At 60.3% G+C, this 20765-nt stretch overlaps 2 protein-coding genes across 3 annotated transcripts in view; both read right to left on the reverse strand.

Moving 5' to 3' along the window:
• COL11A2 (collagen type XI alpha 2 chain) overlaps positions 1-13619 on the reverse strand; it is a gene marked incomplete at both ends in the record, with an annotated part of 29946 nt that extends 16327 nt beyond the window's left edge. Inside the window, 12 exon segments of the mRNA XM_080710491.1 lie at positions 628-702; positions 1499-1561; positions 1744-1785; positions 1891-1950; positions 4609-4788; positions 5461-5523; positions 6138-6215; positions 7334-7525; positions 9319-9481; positions 10349-10559; positions 10668-10817; positions 13541-13619. Coding sequence (XP_080566617.1) covers positions 628-702; positions 1499-1561; positions 1744-1785; positions 1891-1950; positions 4609-4788; positions 5461-5523; positions 6138-6215; positions 7334-7525; positions 9319-9481; positions 10349-10559; positions 10668-10817; positions 13541-13619 — 1356 coding nt within the window.
• Positions 13620-15647: 2028 nt separating this feature from the next.
• Positions 15648-20620, reverse strand: RXRB (retinoid X receptor beta; the record flags this gene model as incomplete). 2 transcript variants are annotated; one of them, XM_080710504.1, is made up of 10 exons in its annotated part: positions 15648-15900; positions 15981-16086; positions 16293-16384; positions 16504-16636; positions 16815-16944; positions 17440-17612; positions 18575-18754; positions 19043-19199; positions 19682-19923; positions 20392-20620. In XM_080710504.1, 10 exons carry the CDS (start codon positions 20618-20620, stop codon positions 15753-15755), a joined length of 1590 nt encoding a protein of 529 aa, XP_080566630.1. In that variant the 3' UTR covers positions 15648-15752. The 2 variants fall into 2 exon arrangements, with proteins under 2 accessions (XP_080566630.1, XP_080566629.1); XM_080710503.1 differs by having other exon boundaries at positions 16293-16396.
• Between the last annotated feature and the right edge of the window lie 145 nt (positions 20621-20765).

A 20765-nucleotide genomic window follows, 5' to 3' on the forward strand; every position in this document is an offset into this window, starting at 1 on the left:
CCAAGCCAACCACAGCCCTATTTTTTCTCTCTTCCTTTCTTCCTTTCTTCTTTCTTTCTTGCTCTTTGTAGTACTGAGGGGTGGAACCCAGAGGCATTCTACCTGCAAGCTACACCCTCAGCCCTATTTTTTTATTCTTTATTTTTAAAACAGGGTCTCACTAAGTAGCTGAGCCTGGCCACAAACCCAGATCCTCCTGTCTCAGCCTCCCAAGTCCTAGGATTATAAGCGTGGACTGCCACGCCCAGCTTATCTTTTTCTTTTGAAACAGGGTCTTGCTAAGTTGCCAAGGCTGGCCTGGAACTTGCAATCCTCCCAGGAGCTGAGTTACCAGCGCTCATCCCACTCTCAAAGCCCCTCCTCCCAGACTCTCCTTTGATACTTGACCCCTGAAGTACAGGGTCTTCTGCCCGGTTCTAGATGACCCAAGTGGGTCTAGAAGGTCTCACTTGGTTCTAGGTCCTCTAGTGAGGACCCAGCCCCCACACACTCCAAGGATCAGCCCCCATGCGTCGGTGGCCTTTAGGGCTCCACCACGGCTTTCCTGGTCTGCTGGCGCTTGGCGGCACAGCCCTCAGCCCCCTGCGCGCCCCATCAGCCCGCTCCAGAGCCCAGAGGGCAACTCACCGGGAGCATAAGGGACGTGCCAGGAGGGCCGGGAGCCCCATCTGACCCAGGGAGCCCTGCTCGTCCAGGGGGGCCCTGCGGTGGGGGAGGACGAAAAGATCAGGGTAACAGAGAAGAGGCTGTTAGGGCTTGGCGCCACACTGCAACCTGTCCCAACCGCCCCGTGAAGGCTTCCCCAGAGCTTTCTCTTTGGGTACTGGAGTTTTGAACTCAGAAACATTCAACTTCTGAGCTACACCATCCAGCCCATTTATTTATTTGTATTTATTTATTTATTTTGCGGTACTGGGGATGGAACACAGGGGCATTCTACCTCCGAGCTATACCCCCAGCCCTATTTTTATTTTTATTGTGGTACTAGGAATATAACCCAGGGCATTCTACCTCCGAGCTCTACCCCCAGCCCCATTTTTATTCTTTATTTTGAAACTGGGTCTCACTAAGTTGCAGAGGGCCTCACTAAGTAGCTGAGGCTGGCCACAAACCTGAGATCTCCTGTCTCAGCCTGCCAAGTACTGGGATTACAAGCGTGCCCACCACCCCCGGCTCTGTATTTATTTATTTTGAAGCAGGGTCTCACTAAGATGCTGAGGCTAGCCTTGACTCTGCGACCCTCCTGTACTGGGATTACAGGTGTGGGCCACTGCACCTGCCTCCCTGGATCTTTCCTGAGCCCCCTGTTCTCCACAGAGAAGAATACTGACGAGACACTAGATTACCTCCTCATCCCATCTGGAGTGGCCCTCCTTACTGGGTCTTGGGAACAAAACTACCTCTTCAGCCGGCACATAAGGAATTACTGAGCATGGTACACCACTGGGTACCAGTGGCTCCTTTGCAGCTACCCCCACCCCCCAGAACATCCCCTTACCCTCTCGCCAGGGTCTCCAACTGGGCCCGGGTTCCCCTGGATGCCAGGGGGGCCAGACAATCCCTGAGAAACAAAGGAAGAGGGAGTCAGGTGCGACAATCAGACAGAAGTGTGGCCAAGGAAAGGTCTCTGCAGGAGAGATTGGATGGAAGGATCTGGAGTCCTGAGGAGGAGGCCCAGGTGTAGGCAAAGCACAGACGAGCGTCAGAGCAGAGAGTGGAGGCTGACGTCCCAGCCACACTCACCGCAGGGCCTTCTGGGCCGGGGGGCCCCTCCACGAGCATCCCCTGGAGAGCCAAAGGTTAAAAGTCAGAGGCTGCGGAGCCGGCACCCCCACCCCGCTTCCCTCTCTTCTGTCCACCTCCCGCAGCTCAGTGGCCGGTGAAACTCACAGGTTCCAGCACCGCGGGCTCTCCCTTCTCTCCCTTCAGCCCCCGGGGTCCAAGGGCGGCCTGAGGGAGACACACATGTAACCCCCCAGTGGGGCCCGTGAGCAGCCGGGACACCAGGACGGCCGTCCCAACCCTGCCTCTACTGTCAGGTCTTTAAGAGACCTCCCTGACCTGGTCTCCAAATTTCCCAGCCCTCCCCCTAAGCTCCCTCTTTGCAGCCCTTCCAAGCCTGCTAGGAGACCTGGGCTCTCCCACCCCTCAGGCCCAGCCCCGCCTCAGATGCGCCGTCTCCACCTCCCTGGGGGCCTCTTTCGCTCTCTGGGATTCAAACCTGCAACCTTCCAAAACCCGCTTCTGCGACACCCCACCCTGATCCCCAACTCCCTCTGGCCCCAGGAACCCTTAAAACCCCGAGAAGCTATCCACTTCTTCACCCTTATCCAACCCATCAAATAAGAATCTCTCCACGATTGTGGGTCGATTTTTATTTCGGGATGGATGTGGGCACAGACCCATACGAGAATCTGACGGCAGAGAGAAGCTATGAACACGGAGAGCATACGCCCCTATGCACAGAATTTTACTCAGAATTCTAAGGGTTCCCGAGCTTAAAATCTTCCCAGAGGTTAAGCACCCAATTTATTGATTTATTTGTTTTTTGTGGGGCTGGGGCTGGAACCCAGCGGCATTCTACCACTGAGCTACACCCCAGCCCTATTTTATTCTTTGTTTTGAAACAGGGTCTCACTAGGTGGCTTCAAACCCGGGCAGTCCTCCTGTCTCCACCTCCCAAGTACTGGCATTGCAGGTGCGTACCACCAGGCTCAGCTAAGCACCCAGATTTTCAGTAGACTTGGAGGGCAGTCCCCGCTGATACCCCAAACTCAAGCCTCACACCTGACTTTTGGGGAAATTTAGCTCCTGGGCTCAGCCGAGCTTCAGAGCAGACCCCACAAGTCCCCCCAGATCCCCTGCCTGAAAGAAAGCAATGCCCTCTGTCCCCTTTACACTCCAAGCCTACCAGCTGCCTCCCTGGGACTCAGATGCCTACTCCAAGCTTTGGGGCCAGAACCACGATAAGGACAGGGAGGAGAGAGGACAGTGACCACCTCCACCTCTCCCAACAAAGATCTACTGAATGCCCCCAGCCCTGGCCAGAGAGCGTCGGTCAGCCCCAACTCTCCCAAACCCCAGACCAACCCCGAATGTCCACAAAGCAGCATAAAGGAAGGCGGCAGAGGGTCCAGGGTGGGGATATTAGAGAAGGGAGGGGCGGGGTGGTGCCGCAGGGCGGAGGGGGCGGCCATGACTGCGAGGCAGGCCAAAGATGAAGCGGGGTAGACAGGAAATACCCAAACGACAGGGAGCGTTTGAAGACACGGGAGACCAAACAGAGAGACAAACACTTGGAAGGGGGAACGAGACCAGCGCCAAGAAAAATTAAACATGGCCAAGATGGCTGGAAAACGAAGCAGACAAACAGGAAGTGGTTAGGCAGACAGGAAGCGGCCAGGAAAGAGGATCCAGGAAGTGGGCCTGGAACAAAGCATGGCCGCCCTGACCCAGCGAGCAGAGGGCCTCACAAGGCTGACAGGACTCCAGAGGGAGCTGTGACAGGAGGGCAGTGCTTCCAGAAAAACACAGACATCGCCGGAAGTGGCCGGTGTGACGGAGAAGCGGGCCCACGGTGCACGGTACGGTTTGGATCACCGGAAGTACCCAGAGCGTGAGTGCATCACAGAGGAGACGGTCACACGACAGTATGAAGAGCTCGAGGCAGGACACAGATAAATAAGCCCTCGCAGTCCAGCCTGGCAGTCACCAAGATGGACGCCACGGATAGGGAAGGCAGAGGAGGATGTGAGATGCGGCCTGCAGGCTGGACGCGCCGCCGAGGGTGATGTTCAGTCATTTGACAGCAACGTGGACAAGCAAAAGCGATATTTTTTGTAGTGCTGGGGTTGAACTTAGAGGCCTTTTACCTCTCAGCTACACCCCAGCCCTACTTTGTTTTGAAACGGTCTAAGTCGCTGAGAGCCTTGCTAAATTGCTGAGGCTGGGCTCGAACCCGTGAAACTTCTGTCTCAGCCTTCCGAGTACTGGCATCACAAGCATGCACCACCAGGCCCGACTTGGACAAGATTTTTGTGTGTGTGTGTGTGTGTGGTGCTGGGGATTTAACCCAGGAGCATTCTACCTCCGAGCTGTGTCCCCAGCCTGATCTGATTTTGTATTCTTTATTTTCTCACTAAGTTGCAGGGGGCCTAAGTAGCTGAGGCTGGCCGCGAACCCAGACCCTCCTCTCTCAAGTTTCCCAAGTACTGGGATTACAAGCGTGTGCTACCATGCCCGGCTTGGACAAGAAATTTTGACCGAGAAGAAAGGATGGAGTGGACACAAGATAGATGCTGACTGACCAAAAGCTTCTGGAAGCCAGATTGTTGAGACAGAAAAATGGCCAAGAAAGACAGAAAATGGCCAGAGGATTAAAATAATAATAAACCAGTTGCCACAGGCAGAAGGGTCCACAGGAGTCAGAGAGCAGGACATTTGGCCAGGCAAGGCGGGAAGTAATCTTTACAAGCAGCGTAGACATCTTATGTAAACAGAAAATGGCAAACCACCAAGAAGAAGTGCTCCCAGCCAACAGGACAACAGCATGCCATGCTCGCGGCGCCCGCCGCCAGTCAAGAACGAAGAGGGGCGCCCTTCACTTACGGCTCCCGAGTGGGCCTTCTCCGCAGAGAGGGCAGGGCCAAGCTCCGTCTCCTCGTGATAATCGTCCCCATAGCCATAGGTGAAATCGTAGAGCCCTGCCGGGGCGTCTGTGCCACCCTCCCCATACTCCTCTGCCCGGAAACTGCCAGCTGTGGGGGGCACCTGGACACCTGTCTGTTCCTTCCCGGGAATGCAGAGGGAGAAGGGGTAGATGGAGGCATTAGGGCCAAGAGGACATTCTCCCCTGAACCCCAGGGTTCGACCTTCCAGCCCAAAGGACTCAGCGGGCTGAATCCAGGGAAGGGGGGATGGAGTAGGTGAAAGGGGATGGGAATTTTTCACCCCAAAAAGAGCAAGGGGAGTGGTCCCACAGAAAGGGGTGACCACCAAAGGCCAAAAATGGGGAAAGATGTCCAGAAAATGGGTTTGGTGAGGAAAAACAAATGGCGGACAACAAGAAGGGTGGCCGGAGGGCTGGACACAGAGAGGACAGTCCACGGACTTAAAGACAGAGGAGAAGTCCAGGCCAGGACCAAGGAAAGAGACTGGAGAAGAAAAGAACTGACAGCGCTGGACAGAGAAATGGTCCCAGGAACAGGAAAACAGGCCTACTTCACACCAACACGGAGAGGCCGCTGCAGAATCGGGCACGGAGGAGGCTCGGGCGCCATGGGACATGGCTACACTTAGGTGGACAAGCAGACCGACGGGGCTAAAGTGACCAGGAGACAGAAGACCACACGTGCATAGGACAAAGAGCCCTCCGGCCAGAGGAGGGGCTGGCTCTTCAAGATGGCTTGGGGCCAGGGGAGTGGATCAGAAGCCTTGGCCCCCAGGTGGGGACGGAGTTACCTCCTCAGGCAGTGGTAAGGGGCTTGACTCCTGGCCGCCTTCCTCTTCGCCTGGGGTGGGGTACTGACCCCGAAGAGAGGGAGAGAAGAGTAGCGGAGGTGGGGGGAAGGCGAGAGGAGGTTAGTGGTGGGGGTCAAAGCAGGCGTTGTCCCACCCCAGGGCGCCGTGTGTCTGTGCTGGGGCGCAGAGGAGATCTCAGATCTTGCAGCCCCTTTAGTGGGGAGACTGTTTAGGGAGAGTGGGGGCAGAGATCTGGATGCCCCGGCTCTACCTGCCGGTAACCGCTGCCTCTGGTCCTTGGGGGGGCCCGGGCAGTGGGGGGAGCTGCCCTCCGAGCTGGGCGTCGGGAGGGGGTCGGCTGGCCGCGGGCCGGGCCGGAGCCTCGAGCTGCAGAGGGCCTCCGGCCTGCCGAGGGGGGTGCCTGGCGGGCCGCGGACCGCTTGGCAGGTGGGTTAGGCTTTCGGGGAGGGGTCCGACGCCCCCTAGGGGCAGGGGCAGCTCTGGGTTTGGGGCTCTGAGGCCGCTGCAGCAGAGAGACGGAAGGGTTGTGTGTCAGTAAACCATCATCTCAGTGGATGGTGTCTCTTCCCAGGAACCGGGGAGGAGGGAACCCTGACAGGGGGCGTTTGCAGGCGTGGGTGGGGAGGAAGGGGAGCCACGGGGTCCCTCGGGTTTACCTGGTAATCAGGGGTGGTCCCCGCGGTCATCACATCGTAATAGGGGGGCTCGTAGTCATAGTAGAGAGAGTCAGCGGGCTGGGAGCAGGGAAGGGTCAGGTAGGAGGGTGTTGGAGAGGGAAATATGGAAGGGGGAGGGAAGGAGATGGTGGGATTTGGGAAACGGGGCATGGGGTTGGGTAATAGAGTCGAGGTCAACAGGAGAGGTTGGGGGGTCACAAGACAGACAGGGAGAGGCGGGAAAGAACGGGTCCCGCGTGCGGGGCAGAAGTGAACATGATTAAGAGATTGACCTTCCAGTCTCCAGACCACCAACCCCAGACCCTATCTGCCACCCTCACAACCAGACCCCCAATCCAGCCCCTCCCGCCCCCACATGCGGGAGGCCTAGGAACTGGGCTCCCCAAGCCCACACTCCCAGGACCTCCCTCCTTGGGATCCCTGCAGCCCTGCTCCTCCTCCATGTCTCCTCATTGGTCCTCCCATTCCAGCTTCTTTCCCCCTCCCTTCCCAAGGCACCCTCCACCACCACCTCCCAGTCTTCATCTTTTGTGTGTGTGTGTGTGTTTTGGGGGGACTAAAGATGGATTCCCAGAGGCTGCTACCACTGAGCTACATCCTCGGCCCTCTTTACACTTAATTTTGAGTCCGGGTCTCACTAAGCTGTCGAGGCTGACCTCCCACTTGGGATCCTCCTGCCTCAGCCTCCTGAGTGGCTGGGATTATGGGCATGCGCCCCCCCACTCGGCCTCCAATCTCTTAATCCAAGAAAGGGACACAGTTCCAGGAAAGACAGGCAGAGGACAAGACACAAGCGGGGAACACAGCTCCCAGCCAGGAACTCTTCATAACGACTCTTTTTATTTTTAAGTGAAAATAAAAAGGTTGATGAATGAGGGCTGGGAGGAGGGGGAGATGAAAATCGGGGTGGTTGGGAAGGGAGTTAAGGAAAGAACAGGAGCCCAAGATGTGATGGAGGGCCCTGGGACGCTGGGGACGTGCCCTGGGACGCTGGGGACGTGCCCTGGGACGCTGGGGGTCATGCCCTGGGACGCTGGGGACGTGCCCTGGGACGCTGGGGACGTGCCCTGGGAAGCTGGGGGACGTGCCCTGGGACGCTGGGGACGTGCCCTGGGCGCTGCCTGGCGCCTCCCCCACCCCAGCGCGTCCTGGGCTGTGGGGCTGCCCGCCCTCACCTGCCGCTGGGGCTCCTGGCTCTGAGGCCTGTGCAGTCTTGGTGGCCGCTGCTTTGGAGATCGCTGGGCTCTGTGGGGCTGCTGGTTCTGAGGCCTCTCCCTGTGGCCCCCCTCACATTCCAGATCCTTCTGTTCACAGGACTCGTAGGCAGCCTGGACCCCTGGAACGATGACCAGCTCCTGGACATCACCCTGCAGAGACAAGAGACAGGAACTCTGTTGGAGGAGGCACAGAGAGACGGCGGGAGACACGGGGACATTCCGGGACAGCGGGAAGGAGGCCAATCTTGCCAATCTGCAGTACCACTGACCAACAGAGAAGGTGATCCTGTGCCCTTCCATGGGCACAGCCCTTTTCAGTTTGCAAAGGACCTCCTGGGACCTTCATAATGACGAGGAAAGTTAGGAGGGCTTCATGCCCAGTTTTCACATATATTCCATTCTGAATAGCTTGGAAAAAGCAATGACTAGGGGCAGAATCGGGACTAGAACTCAGCTCCTGCAAGTTCAGGTGCGACATTTACTGCCTGCTGCCTGCCCTCAAGCCTTCCCCAGTGGATCCTGGAGACAGAGGCCCCGCCTTCGTTGCTCTGGCTTTCTGATGGTACCAATGGGAATTCTCAAGAACTTTAGGAATGGAGAGAGGATATTCCACCTCTTCCTCTTCAATTTTTTTTTTTAGTACTGAGGATTGAACCCAAAGACATTCTACCTCCTCCCAAGTACACCTCCAACCCTTTTTCTTTTTTTATTTTGAAGCAAGTTCTCACTAAGTTGCTGCAAATCTCTCTAAGTTGCTGAAGCCAAAAACCTGCAATCCTCCTGTCTCAGTCTTCCAAGTCCTAGGAGGACAGGCGCAATCCGCCGCACCCAGCTGGAAGCCTCCTAAATTCCAGTGTTCACTTGTGCCCACACGGAGTGCTCAGACACTCAGCCTTACACAAAGTTTGGGGATGCCGTCTCAACTCCAGAGCCCAACTGGGAGCTCCCTGGGATGACACACGCCTTATTTTATTCCCTTGGCCGTCAGGTATTCAGAAAATGTTTCCTGGTTTGGAAAGTGGGTGGATGAATGGGTGGGTGGATAACGGGTGGATAGGTGGATGGGTGGATGTTGACGGATGGTGGGTACATGAATGAATGGATGGATGGGAGGACCGGATCGGTGGTTAGGTAGATGGATGGGATTTAACACACGAGCAACTGATTTCTGGATGGGTGGGTGGGCGAGGAGGCGGTGGGAGATGCCTTGATGGAGGGAGAGGCTGAGCCGGCAGGAGGACAGGTGGCTAGCTTGGGCGATGGATGCACGCACACGTGCACACATGCTCATGTGCATGGGCGGACGGGTGTGGATGGCTGCAGGGAGGGATGCGTGTGCGGATGGACGGGCAGGCGGCTTGAAGCAGGGTGCGGATGGCGAGTGGGTTGATAGGGACCTGAGTGCATGAAGTGGACACGTGCCGGTGGACAGTTGTGCGAATGAATGAGTGGACTCGTGGGTGTCCGTGCGTGTTGGTGGGTCAGTGGGAGACTGGGTGGATGAGTAGGGGGGTGAATACACTGGTTGAGGGGTAGATATGGGCAAAGACGAAAGACAGAATAGGAGGCCACGGGCTGTCCATCCACCTAAGTGGGCATCTATTTCTCCTATAAAGAAAATCAGCCCTAAAAATGGAAACAAAAAAGAAATGAAAATAAAAATTCATGAGAGAGCCAGGCGTGGTGGTGCACACTTATAATCCCAGTCCTTGGGAGGCTAAGACAGGAGGACCAGAGGTTTGAATCCAACCTCAGAAACTTAGTGAGACCCTGTTTCAAAATAAAAAATAAAGTAGGCCTGGGGTTATAGCTCAGAGGTAGATATAACAAATGGATAAATTGACCTAGGGAACTGGAAGAAGAAATACAGGAGCCAGGATGGGAGTGGGTACAAGATAAAAGGCCAGAAATGACCCCCCCCCTTCTTAGACATCTTGGCTTACCTCAAACACTTCTTCATCCAGGATGCGGGCACCAAAGATCACCACTCCCCGGGTGTCCAGCACTGGGCGAGCGCTTCGCGGGAGGGGCCGGGTGACTCTCTTCTTGCAATCGACGATTAGGGTAACAGACTGGCCTTTCACAGCCACAGCTACGCGGTGCCACCTGGTCACGGGGACAGGGGTTCAAGGGGCGGACGGACCGACAGGGAGGACGGCGGCCGGGCTGGGGGGCAGCCGACGGAGGTAGAAGTCAACCGCGATCACAGTCGCCATGGTTTACAGAGCGCACACGGTGCGCGGCCATCGCGCGATCGCTCATTCGATTATCATGATTCTGTTAGCTCTGCCTTTCAGAGAAGCTGAGCTGTGAAATGGTTGTTTTATTTTGGTACTGGGGATTGAACCTAGGGACATTCTACCTCTGGGCAATACCTTAGCTGTGTGTGTGTGTGTGTGTGTGTGTGTGTGTGTGTGTGAACTGGGGATTGAACCCAGAGGCATTCTACCTTCAAGCTACAACCCCAGCCTGATTTTATTTCTTATCTGGAAACGGGGTCTGGCTAGGTTGCTTCGAGTCTCACTACTTGCTGGGGCTGTCCTTGAACCTGTGATCCTCCTGTCTCAGCCTCCCAAGTAGTACAGGGATTACAGGTGTGTGCCACCACACCCAGCTGCCCTACACCTTTTTTATTCTTTACTTTGAAATAGAGTCTCACTAAGTTATCAAGGATCTCACTAAGTCGCTGTGGCTGTCCTTGAACCTGCGATCCTCCTGTCTCAGCCTCCCAAGGCCTGGGATTACATGCTTTGCACCACCGCATCCAGCTAAAAAGTGAAATTATTTGCCTAAGATGCACACATGGAGAGTGAGGATACAGACTCTAAAGTCAAAACTCAGGCCTGAAGCAACACAGTGGGTAGGTGTCGTGTGGCCAGACAGGACAGCAGGGTTTCTCAGTTTAGGGAATGGGGTCCTGGGGACCTTCTCCTGAGTGTGCATGCCAGGCAAGCCAGAGGGGCAGAGACTCACTTGCCATCCGCCAAGCTGAGGCCTCGGAAGACTGGCTGAGCCAGGGGCTGGGGCCGGCCCGTCTGGTCCTCATAGAGGAAGCGGACGGGTCGGCCGAGCTCCAGGCCCAGCTGTTGGACGCCCTGGGTGCTGTAGAGCGTCAGGAGCGGAGCCTGGAGGCCGGGACGCGTCCGGACGACGGTGAGCAGAGAGAAATCCTTGGGAAAGCCTCCTGGTACCCGAGGGACAGACACACGGACGGGAGTGAGAGGCAGAGAGAGAGGCACCCCTCTTGGTGTCTGATCTGATCCTACCACCTCCCCGACTGATCACCCGATACCTGGGAAGAGCTGGCGGGTGGGGGCGCTGAGCTGGGCAGGCCTGGACACTCGGTAGGCTGCATCAGCTGGACAGATGCCTCTCGCCTTCCGGACACCGTCGGGGAGGGAGGGGAACCTGAGGGCCGCGAGCATGTCCACAGAAGCTACACCTGAGAGAGTCCAAGAGGGTCAGGAGGAGGAACACGCGCTCGGGCGGGCGGCAAAGGGGCCTTTGGGATCTAGGGCTCTAACTCCCTGGAAGGCAAAGATCGCCCGTCCACTTACATTCCCCTGAAGGTAGCCTGCATGGCTGGGGACTCAGAGTGACCGCAGGGGACAGCAGTGGGCCTGGTGTGGAACGCCTCACCCTCTTGACCGGCATGCATCTCTCTTACTTTGTCCCTCTGTTTTTCAGCCTGTGAATTTCTCTCTTAATATATCTCTCAATTCTCCATCTACCCCCCTCTCTAACTCCAAGCTCCACCCCAGGCCAATTTGATTTTATTTATTTTGAAGTAGGTGTGAGCCTCCGCGCCCAGCTTCTCGCTCTGTGTCTTTTCCTTGGTCTCTGCACCTGTTGGTCTTTTTCATCTCTGTACCTCCCCTATCTTCCTCCACCCCCTGTTTCTGTCCATCCTTCTCTCTCTCTCTCTTCCTCTCTCTCTCTCTCCCTCTCTCTCTCTCTCTCTCTCTCTCTCTCTCTCCCTCTCTTATGCCTTTTCCGTATCTCCCAGCCTCTGGCTTCCTGGCATCTGTCCCGTCTCCAGCACAAGCATCTGGGCAATCGATCACCCTGGGCACGGGAGGGGCAGGGGAGCATCTGGGGAGAGCGAAGGCAGCATTCTGGGGAGGGGTTTTGAGCTGCTACAGATCCCGAGTTTGGTGGAGTGGGGTTTTGGGGAACAACTCTGCCAGTGCTGGGAAAGGAGACAGAAGAATTAGCTGTCCCAAGAGCCTGTGCCCCTGGCTCGGGAGGTGGGGTTGGGGTGTGGGGAGATGGCTAAAGCTGCCACGAAGAACAGAGCAGGTCCAGGGCCCTGAGCCGCACATCTGTAGATCCCATCAGGGCTCTCGCCGAAATCCAGGCAAGCGCCCCACACCTGGAACCTCCACCATGCCCGCCACCCCCAACCACCTGTGATCCAGAGAGACTCTGTGTGTGTGTGTGTGTGTGTGTGTGTGTGTGTGTGTGTGTGTGTGTGTTATTGGGATTATAAGCTCCCAGCCTTTTAGTTTCTATTTTGAAATAGGGTCTTGCTAAGGTACTGAGGCTGACCTCAAACCTGTGATCCTCCTGTCTCAGCCCCCCAAGTCCCAGGATTCCAGGCACCGGGCTGTTTCAAAGATTTAAAAGGCAGGCCACCAGCTGATCTATCCAGACCTCAGCTTCCAAGGCCCAAACTCCCTGGAAAACAAAGGTCACCAACTCCCTGGCTTGCTCCCCAGCGCACACTGCTCACGCCTTCCACTCCAAACTGGAAAAAATCCCAAAGAGTGCTCCAACAGCGAGCTCCTAGCAGTGGCAGGCAGGGCAGAGGCCTGCAGTCGGGAGAGCAGAGCTGGGTGGGGCGGTGAGGTGGAGCGGGCAGGAGAGAAAAGGCCCTTTGAGTCCAGGAGCCGGGGAAACCGCGGCCTGCCCCCCATCCCCGCCAGAACTGGCCGCGTGTGGCAACTCCGCAAACACTGCCGTACAAGGGCCGCTTTGAAAGGGGAAGGCCAGGGAGCAGAGACACAGAGACTCACAGACACCCTGGCCAACGAGACCGCAGAGCACAGGAGAGTCCAGTCTGCTCCTCTGCCCACCTCAAGCCACACACTCGCGCCACTGTCTCAGAACCCGCCTGTCCCCCGGCTCCCTGCTGGCACGCTGGCACCCTCTGCCGCTCCACCTCTGAGCCCCCAAGTGCCCCATCCTCTAATGGCAGGACTTCCACGCCAAGCTGTCTCGAGTCCCACCTCCACCCACTCAGCCCCGAAATAGGAGCCGGGCACCATGGCCATCCCCCTGCCTCCTGCCACAGGGCTCCTTTCTCCCTGAGAAAGACTCATAGACACCATCTACTTTGATTTCCTGTCCCTGAGCCCCACTCCTCCGAGCTTGGAAGTCCTTTCTGTAATCGAATCTGAGCCCTTTATGCTGTTTTCTCTCCAGAGCAGAGAAGTAATGGATAGCCCCCAGTGTCGTCAGGAGTAGGGGTCTTGCTCCAGCCTGCCCCCACCCAGGGGTCCCAGCCTCCTGCGCTGACATCCAATCCCCTTCCTAGGAGTCAGGACGGCTGGGTCCTGGGATGGGGGAAGACTGGGGTTGTGGACACCAGGGTCCCAGGGGAGCCTGGCTGGCCAGAGGGGGAGGGGAGGGGCAGGAATGCAGAGCTGGCTCCGGCCTCAGACACCTGATCCCAGGCTGTCCAGCGGCCGTCCTGTTGGCAGCCAGCCCTGGTGCTCCCCAGAGCCAGCCGCGTGGCAGCATCGAGGGCACAGGGAGGGGGTGGGGGACGCTGTCCAGGAGGCCAGTAGGACAGCTATCAGGAGCATCCCTGAGGTCTCGGCTCACAAGACTGCTCTGCCCCATAAAGGTTCACCCCTCACCCCTCGGCACTGCTATCTACCACCTGGGGATCCGCAGAGGCTGGACCCGACTGGCCCTAGCCACCCTCGGGTCCTCCTGAAGACTCAGCATCCCACCTGCTCAGGCTCTCTCTGGTGGCCCTCCTCCAGGCACTTTAACCAGGGACAGACCCTTAACCTGGCTAAAAGGACCCAGGTGTCTGCCCCCCGCCTAAACTCTGAAGACCCAAAGGCCTTCTAGACTCAGAAGCTCTGGCCGGGCATCAGAGGTCCCTCCCCAGGGATGCTTAGCGCCCCAGCTGCCTGCCCCAGCTACTCCTCTTACCTGCCTGGCCAGGGGCAGCGCTCAGCCCCAGCACCAGAGGTAGAAGCAGGAGGAGGCGATGGCGGCGGCACCGCTCCATGACTGGGAGATCAGAGCGCCAGGTCCCAGGGACCCAGGGATGCCCGGAGGCCGACAGGAGACGGCAAGGGCGGTGAGCCTGGAGCCCGGGATCCCCTGAGAGGACCAGAGGCCGGCAGAAGCTGTCGACGAGGGCTCTCAGCAGCCCGGCCCCATGCAGCCAGGTGCCGTCGGGGCTCCGCACTGCTCCCTGCTCGGCGGACGCCGCTCCTGTGAGTCCCCGGCCACACCGGCGGTCCAGAGCCCCCACCCCGAGCCCGCCCCCCGCCCCGCCTCAGCCGCCCGCCCACAGCCACCAGGAAACCCCACCCTCGAGCCCCACCTGGGGGAGCCCGCCCTCCCCGCTGACCCTCGAGCTGAACTCCTCCGGCAGGACTGTGGCCTGCACCCTAAGATTCTTTTAGGGAGCCCAATTTAACCTCCCAGCCCCTTCCTCCCCTAGGACCCAAGCGTCCAGTCACACGCACCCCGGTTCCCTCCCCTTTGGGGGCCCAGAGCCCCCTTTCAGCGGAGTGAGTCCTGGGTGGGATTCAGGACCTAGTGGGAGGGGAGAGGCGGGCCTGGGGGGGTCACCACCCCACGCCCACCCGCAATCAGGTCTCCATAATTACCTCTCTCGCCCCGCCCCGCGTAATTACAGAGCGGCCTGGGGCGGGGTATTTATAGACGGGGCTATAGATAGGACTAACTGGTGGGGGGCGGAGGGGAGGGGCTCGCGGGGTCCCCTCCCCGGCTGACTGAGCCGACCTTGGGACAGAGAGGCCAGAGGCTGGGACGCTCAAACACAGGTTAATCGCCTCCGAAGAGATGGAAACGGGGAAGTGGGTAGAGAGCCGGGAGCGCAGGTGGAAGGGGCCGCGTGGAGCGAGGGAGCTGTGATGCAGCTGGAGGGGTCGGCGGAACGGGGTCACCCCGGGACGGCGCGGCGCCGGCGGCCGAGCCCGCGGTGCGGCGGGAGCGAAGGCCGGCCCGCAGAGGCGCCGCCGCCCGCTGGCGCAGGGAGGGCACGGCGAACAAGGCGCCTTTGAGGAGCGGCCGCCCATCCTCGGCCCCGCCCCCAGGCTGGCACACCCTCTTCCCCCTCCCGACAAAGCGCGCCTTGTCCCCCACCCTGTGCCCGCCTCTCGGGCCCCAGGGAAGCGCGTCCAGGGAGCCGGTCTGCAGCTCCCACCGGATGCCCGCACGATGCCCCACACCAAGCCGGCGCGGCGCCTCCCCCACATTCACCTTAGTTCAGAGAACAGCGACTCTAATTTGAAAGCAATTTTATGTGCGAGAGGAAAGGACCCCAAAGAGAAGCCCCGGGGCAAAATCATGCAGCCCCAGCACCCCATCTCCGCCGGCGGGCCATCGCCCCTCCATCCTCAGGCCAGGCTCCTGTCCTCCCAGCCCATGCAGGTGTGGGCTGGAGGGCAGCTGGGAAGGCCCCCAGGACGCCATCACAGTCATCACAGCCAGGCCAGGGGCAGGGGCAGGGGCAGGGGCAGGGGAGGGCCGGGCAGGCCAGTGCACAAGCCCAAGGACAGACCACCTGGGCCCGCCCTGCCCAAATACCGCCTCCACCACCGGCTTTTCTTAGTCAACCTGGGAAAGTACAGTACTTCTTTGAGTCTAACTGCAAGTCTCTATCCTCAGAGGAAATTAATAGCAGATGGCTTCCTAGTCTCCACCAGCCCTTAATCACCACCACCTTTTCTTCAGTCTAACTGCAGGAGGTGAAGTGTAAACGGGACTCTGGGCAGGGGACAGAGCCAGCCCCCTCCACACTCCCCCGTCTGCCACGTTGGCAGAGAGCAGGCCTGCGGGCCTCCCCGTCCATCAGCTTGGGGGGCCTGCCCCCTCACACCCGTCTCTGGGTGAGCCCGTTTCCACTGTCCAGTGGGAGCGGGCCACGGTGAGAAGGAAGCAGGATCCCTGGGGCAGGGCCAGTGCTTTGTGCCGGGGAGGGAGAAGGGGTGAGAAGTCACCCCAAATCACGAGATCCCAACAAACTCAGAGACCCAAGGCCACTGAAGGGAGATGTCCAGTCCTCCCAGGGATCCGGGGTCCCCACTTAGGATGCCCAACCAGCCCCTGGGGGTCTCAGCGGTGCCCCAGGTTCCGCCCCGGCTTGGCGTCCTCTCGGGGGCACTCCTCAGGCCAGCTGGTGGGGAGCCTCGAGCATCTCCATGAGGAAGGTGTCGATGGGGGTGTCGCCAATGAGCTTGAAGAAAAACAGGTGCTCTAGACACTTAAGGCCGATGGAGCGCAGGGCGGGAAGACGCAGCAGCAGCTTGGCAAACCTGGCCACAGAGGGAGGGGTGTGAGGGCCGCCCGTGGCCCCCAACAGCCCGCGCCCCGCCCGGGCCCCGAGCGGCCTCACCGGCCCTGCTGCTCAGGGTACTTCTGTTTGCAGTAGGTCTCCAGCGATGCGTACACCTTCTCCCGCAGGACCTCCACCTCGCTGGGGTTGGACAGGCCCTTGGCGTCTGGGCCGGCCGGGGAGAGAAGAGAACGGTGAGTCAAGCCAGTGGACGAGCAGACGTGGTCCACGGATGGCCCTGCCCTTGCCGGGGTGTGGCAAGGGAGGCCGGCCCCAGGAGGTGTCGGGAGGCTGCTGTTCCTGGGCTGAGCGCCTTATGGAGGGGCGGCTCCAAGGGCACCTTGTCTGGGGGCAGGGCAGCCCTCCCCTTACCTGGGTTGAACAGAATGATTGCCCGCAGGCAGCCAAGCTCTGTCTTGTCCATCCTCATGTCCCGCATTTTGGACACTAGCTCTGTCAGCACCCTGGAGAGGGACCTGCAGGTCACTCAAAGGTCACAGCTCAGCCAGCCTTGGACACGGACCAGCCTACAGCCCCACCCCCCGTCCAGCAGCTGCCCAGCCGCAGGCGGGCGGCCACTGACCGATCAAAGATGGCTCCCACGCCCGCAGAGTGGGCAGAGTTGCGGTGCACGTGTAGACCCGTGGCCAGGAGGATGCCGTCTCGGACATCGATGGAGCGGTGGGAGAAGGAGGCGATGAGGAGCTCGTTCCAGCCTGGGGAGGGGGCAGCAAGGGCAGCAGCCAGGGGCCGCGGGGTCAGAGCAAGAAGAGAAGGGGGCACGGTCAGCAAGCGCGGCCCCCAAACGTGCCAGCGAGGCCACTGCGTCCCGAAGGTCAGGGGGCCAAAGAGGGGTCAAGTGTGAAGAGGCCAAAAGGACTCGAGGTCACTGACCTGCCCGGAGCAATATGACCTGGTCATCCAGAGGCAAGGAGGAAAAGTGGGGGACCCTCTTCGCCCACTCAACAAGCGTGAACAGCTGCTTGTCGGCCGCCTGGCAGATGTTAGTCACCGGGTCATTTGGCTGTAGGGACAGGGGCAAGCGTTACGGATAGTTTGGAGGTACACCGAGAGCCTCCCTTGTCAGAGGCTTTTCCCTTGGTACTGGGGATCCAACGCAGGGGCGTTCTACCTCGGAGCTACACCCCAGCCTTTTGATTTAAAACAGGGTCTCGGGAAGTTGCTGGGGCTGGCTTCATGCCTGTGATTCTCCTGTCTCAGCCTCCTAAGTACTGGGATTACAGACGTACGCCACCACGCCTGGCTTGACAGGAGGCTTTAAACCCCCCTGAGCCAGGCCCCTCTGCTGGCGGCCCTGGGACTCGCCCGTGGCTCTGCCCATGAGGGGGGAAGGCGGGCTCTCACACCCACCTGAGGTCTGGGGGCCCAGTCTGGCGGCACCCCCAGGCCCCGGCAGTGTGAAGGAGGTTACGAGGGGAGGGAGGAGGACACAAGCCAGAGCTGAACTCCCGCCCCCAGCCCCCTGAGGAAGGGAGAAGGGGTCGACTCCATCACTCACGCTGCTGCCGCTCCCCCCGGTTCCCCCGGGCCCCTCAACGCCCTGGTCACTCTTCTGCTCCACAGCAAGCTCTGCCTCCAGGATCCTGTCCACGGGCATCTCCTCGGGGGCTCCCCCGGCCCCCTCCCCATCCCCGTCCTTGTCCTTTCCCCGCTGCCGCTCCTCCTGCACCGCTGCAAGGGGGGGAGAGGTGGTCAGCGGCCAGCCAGAGCCAGTCCTCGGATACCCTGGGGCCTATCAAAGTCTTCTGTCCCATCCCTCGAGATATTTATAGCACCTGGGGAGGCTGCTGGGAAAGGTGGCCTGGGGCGGGCTGGAACGGCTATAAAAGGACAGGTACGCGAGTCGAGAGAGGACTGAAGGCACTGGGGAGGCAGTGAGCACTGACACGGGAGTCCTACTCCACGCTAAGCGCGTTTTAACATCCACTCAAGTTCCTTAGACCTGAGCTCGTTCTCGTCTTTAAAGAGGAAGACGTCGGGGCCTGAAGGACACGCAGCTTGCCTAAGTTCACACGACGCGCGGCAGGCCACACACGTGAACGCAGGCGTGCCTCGCGGCAATGCCCTGCTCGCCTGACTCCCAAACAGGCAGGAAGCTGACCCCACCCCGCCACTCTTGCTGCGTGCCCTTGGGAAAGCCAGGCCTCGGGCATCTCTTCTCTACGGGAGGAATCTGGCCAAGATACTCTCTCGGGCATCTCTCGGAAGCCCAGGAACCATTCAAGACAAGAAGAAGATGCAGAGAAGGGACGGCAAGTCCTGAGGTCGGTAGGCCTTGAGAGGTGAGCTGGAGGGGGGGAGTGCCAGGGCGCCCGTCAGAGAAAGACAGAGCGGGAAGACGGAGAACAGAGGAGCCAAAGACACAGAGAAGGCCGTCTCGATAAAGCCAGGTTAGCTTATCTGCGAGCTCACTGGGCTGGGGGGAATCCTGCGCAGGCTCCAGGCAGGCGGAACCATTTACAACAGGGCACCCGGAAGAGCGGGCGGGCGGGCGGAGGAAAGCAAAGGTCGCCCCCTGCAGGACAGAGCACAGCCCGGCTCCGCGGGAGGAAGGCGGCAGGGCTGCCCATCCTCCCTCTACCTGCGCCGCTCTCCCAGGAGGGGGGCGGAGAGGGGCGGGGTGGGGCGCCTACCCTCCCTCTTCATGCCGGTGGCCAGGCACTTCTGGTAGCGGCAGTACTGACAGCGGTTCCGCTGGCGCTTGTCCACCGTGCAGTCCTTGTTGTCCCGGCATGAGTAGGTCAGGTCCTTCCGGATGGTGCGCTTGAAGAAGCCCTTGCAGCCCTCGCAGCTGTAGACCCCGTAGTGTTTGCCTGCGAGGGGCCGGGGAGGGCGGAGGGCCACAGAGAGACGTCCTCACACTAGGTCTCCCGGCCCCTCGCCAAGGCTTCATCCAAGCGCCCCTGTGTCTGTCAGATGTGGTGACGAGGAAGCAGAGAGTGGGGGCACCCAGTCCCACTCCTCCCTGCTCAGGACCCCAAAGCCCTTTCCCTTCTGATCCCCCCACACTCTACCCCACATTTGCACTCTGACCCAACCCCGCACTCCTGTGGGGGAGATCAACAACCCCAGACTCCGCCTTTCCCTTCTGCGCCCCATACCTGAGCTCCGGTCCCCGCAGATTGCACACAGCCGTTTGCCAGCCCCAGGGCCACCTGGAGGGGGCGGACAGTGCAGGCCCCGGACCCCTAAGACTGGTGGCTTCACATCTTCAGGGGGGCCAGACCCACCCCCGGGAAGCGACACTGTTGAGTTAATCTGGGATAGGGGAAATAGGGAAGTCACAGGGGGACTCGCTGGGAGGCAAGATCTCTGAGGTCAGGGGAATCATTCCCCGGCGCTAGGGGCCCGGCGCTGCGGCCTCCATGAAGGGCCATCCCCGGACCAAACCCCAAAGCCAACAGATGGAAACAGGCCCCCCTTGAAACTGTGCGACACAGCGGCCCTGCAGGGCGTGTGGCTTGGAAGGGCAGACGGGTCAAAAGGGGCAGAAAGGCACTGATAAGGGACACCGAGAATACCGGGGGCTTATTTTTAAAAAATAGGGTCAGGGGAGAAGCATGCACTAAGAAGTCAGTCACCTCAGAGAGGACAAGGGGTCTCACAAGGACCACAGGCCTGCTAGGATTAGAGGACTGGAAGGTCAGTGGGCCATGGGGAAGCGCACACAAGGATCTGGGGTTACAAGGAGAACAAGGAGAAGAGAGTGGAGAGGCAGTAAGTGGGTCACAACCTCTCACCTGGGGGCTGCTCACAGGCCCGGAGAATCCTGGGGGAGCTGGAGGGGGCAGACCGGGGGACCCCATGGAAGAACTGATGACCGGGAAGGGGGAGCCCAGAGGGGGCGGGGGCATGGGGGGCGGGGCCCCGGCGCCTCCGAGGGATGGGGCTGCGGAGGCGGGGAGAGGTGGCCCCGGAGGAGAGGGGGGATGCACGCCTTGGGGAAGGGGATTTGGAGAAGAGCTGTCTGGGCTTCGGGAATCTGAGAGAGGGGGACACACAAGCACAGAGACACACAAGAGACAGGAGAGACAAAAAGAGAAAATGAGTCTCCGCTGGTCCGCGGGGAGGCCTCCGTTCTCCCCCCGCCCCGGCCCGGCGTCTCCCTCCAGTCCAGAAATACTGAACAGCAGTTTAACTCCTAACTGCGGCGAAGAGAGGGGGGCTGACCGAGAGAAGGGTAGTCCGAGTGAGGAAAAACGCCCCAGCCAGGCGTGGGAACGGACAGCAGGCCGCCGCCGGCCGCCCTGTCCCCGGGCGGGGCGGCACGTGGGGCGGGCCGGCCCACCCCCTCCACCACCAGCCCGGGGCCCGGGAGCCGAGCGCGGGGCGACGGGCGGAAGGGACGCCGAGCTCCAGGGAACCCGTCCTCCCCGCGTGTTTACAAACAAGGGGGCGGGCGCGGGGAGGGGCGCCGGCGCCGTCGCCATCGCCGGCCCCGGACACTCACCCCGCCCGCTGTCGCCCATCCCGTCCCGTCCAGCCTCCCCCGGCTCCGGCTCCGGGGCTGGCTGCGCTCCCGAGGCCGCCGCCGCCGCCGCCGCGGGATCCAGCCAGGGCCGCCGCCGCCGCCACCGGGCCGCGCCCCCACAATGCACCTCTCTGCGCACCCCCGCCGGCCCACACTGCCCCGCGGCATGGCGCTGCGGGAGGAAGGGCGGGCGGGCGGCCCACGACATGCCGCCGCCGGGCGGGGCTGGCGGGCCCGGCGGCCGCGGACGGCCCGGGCCGCGATCGGCCGAGCTAGGCGCTCCGCTCGGCGCGGGGCCGCGGTGACAGCGCCGCCGCGGCCGCCATCTTCGCACGGACGGGAAGTCGCGTCCG

This window comes from Muscardinus avellanarius, assembly GCF_963383645.1.
Source record: "Muscardinus avellanarius genome assembly, chromosome: 14".
Lineage (NCBI taxonomy): Eukaryota > Metazoa > Chordata > Mammalia > Rodentia > Gliridae > Muscardinus > Muscardinus avellanarius.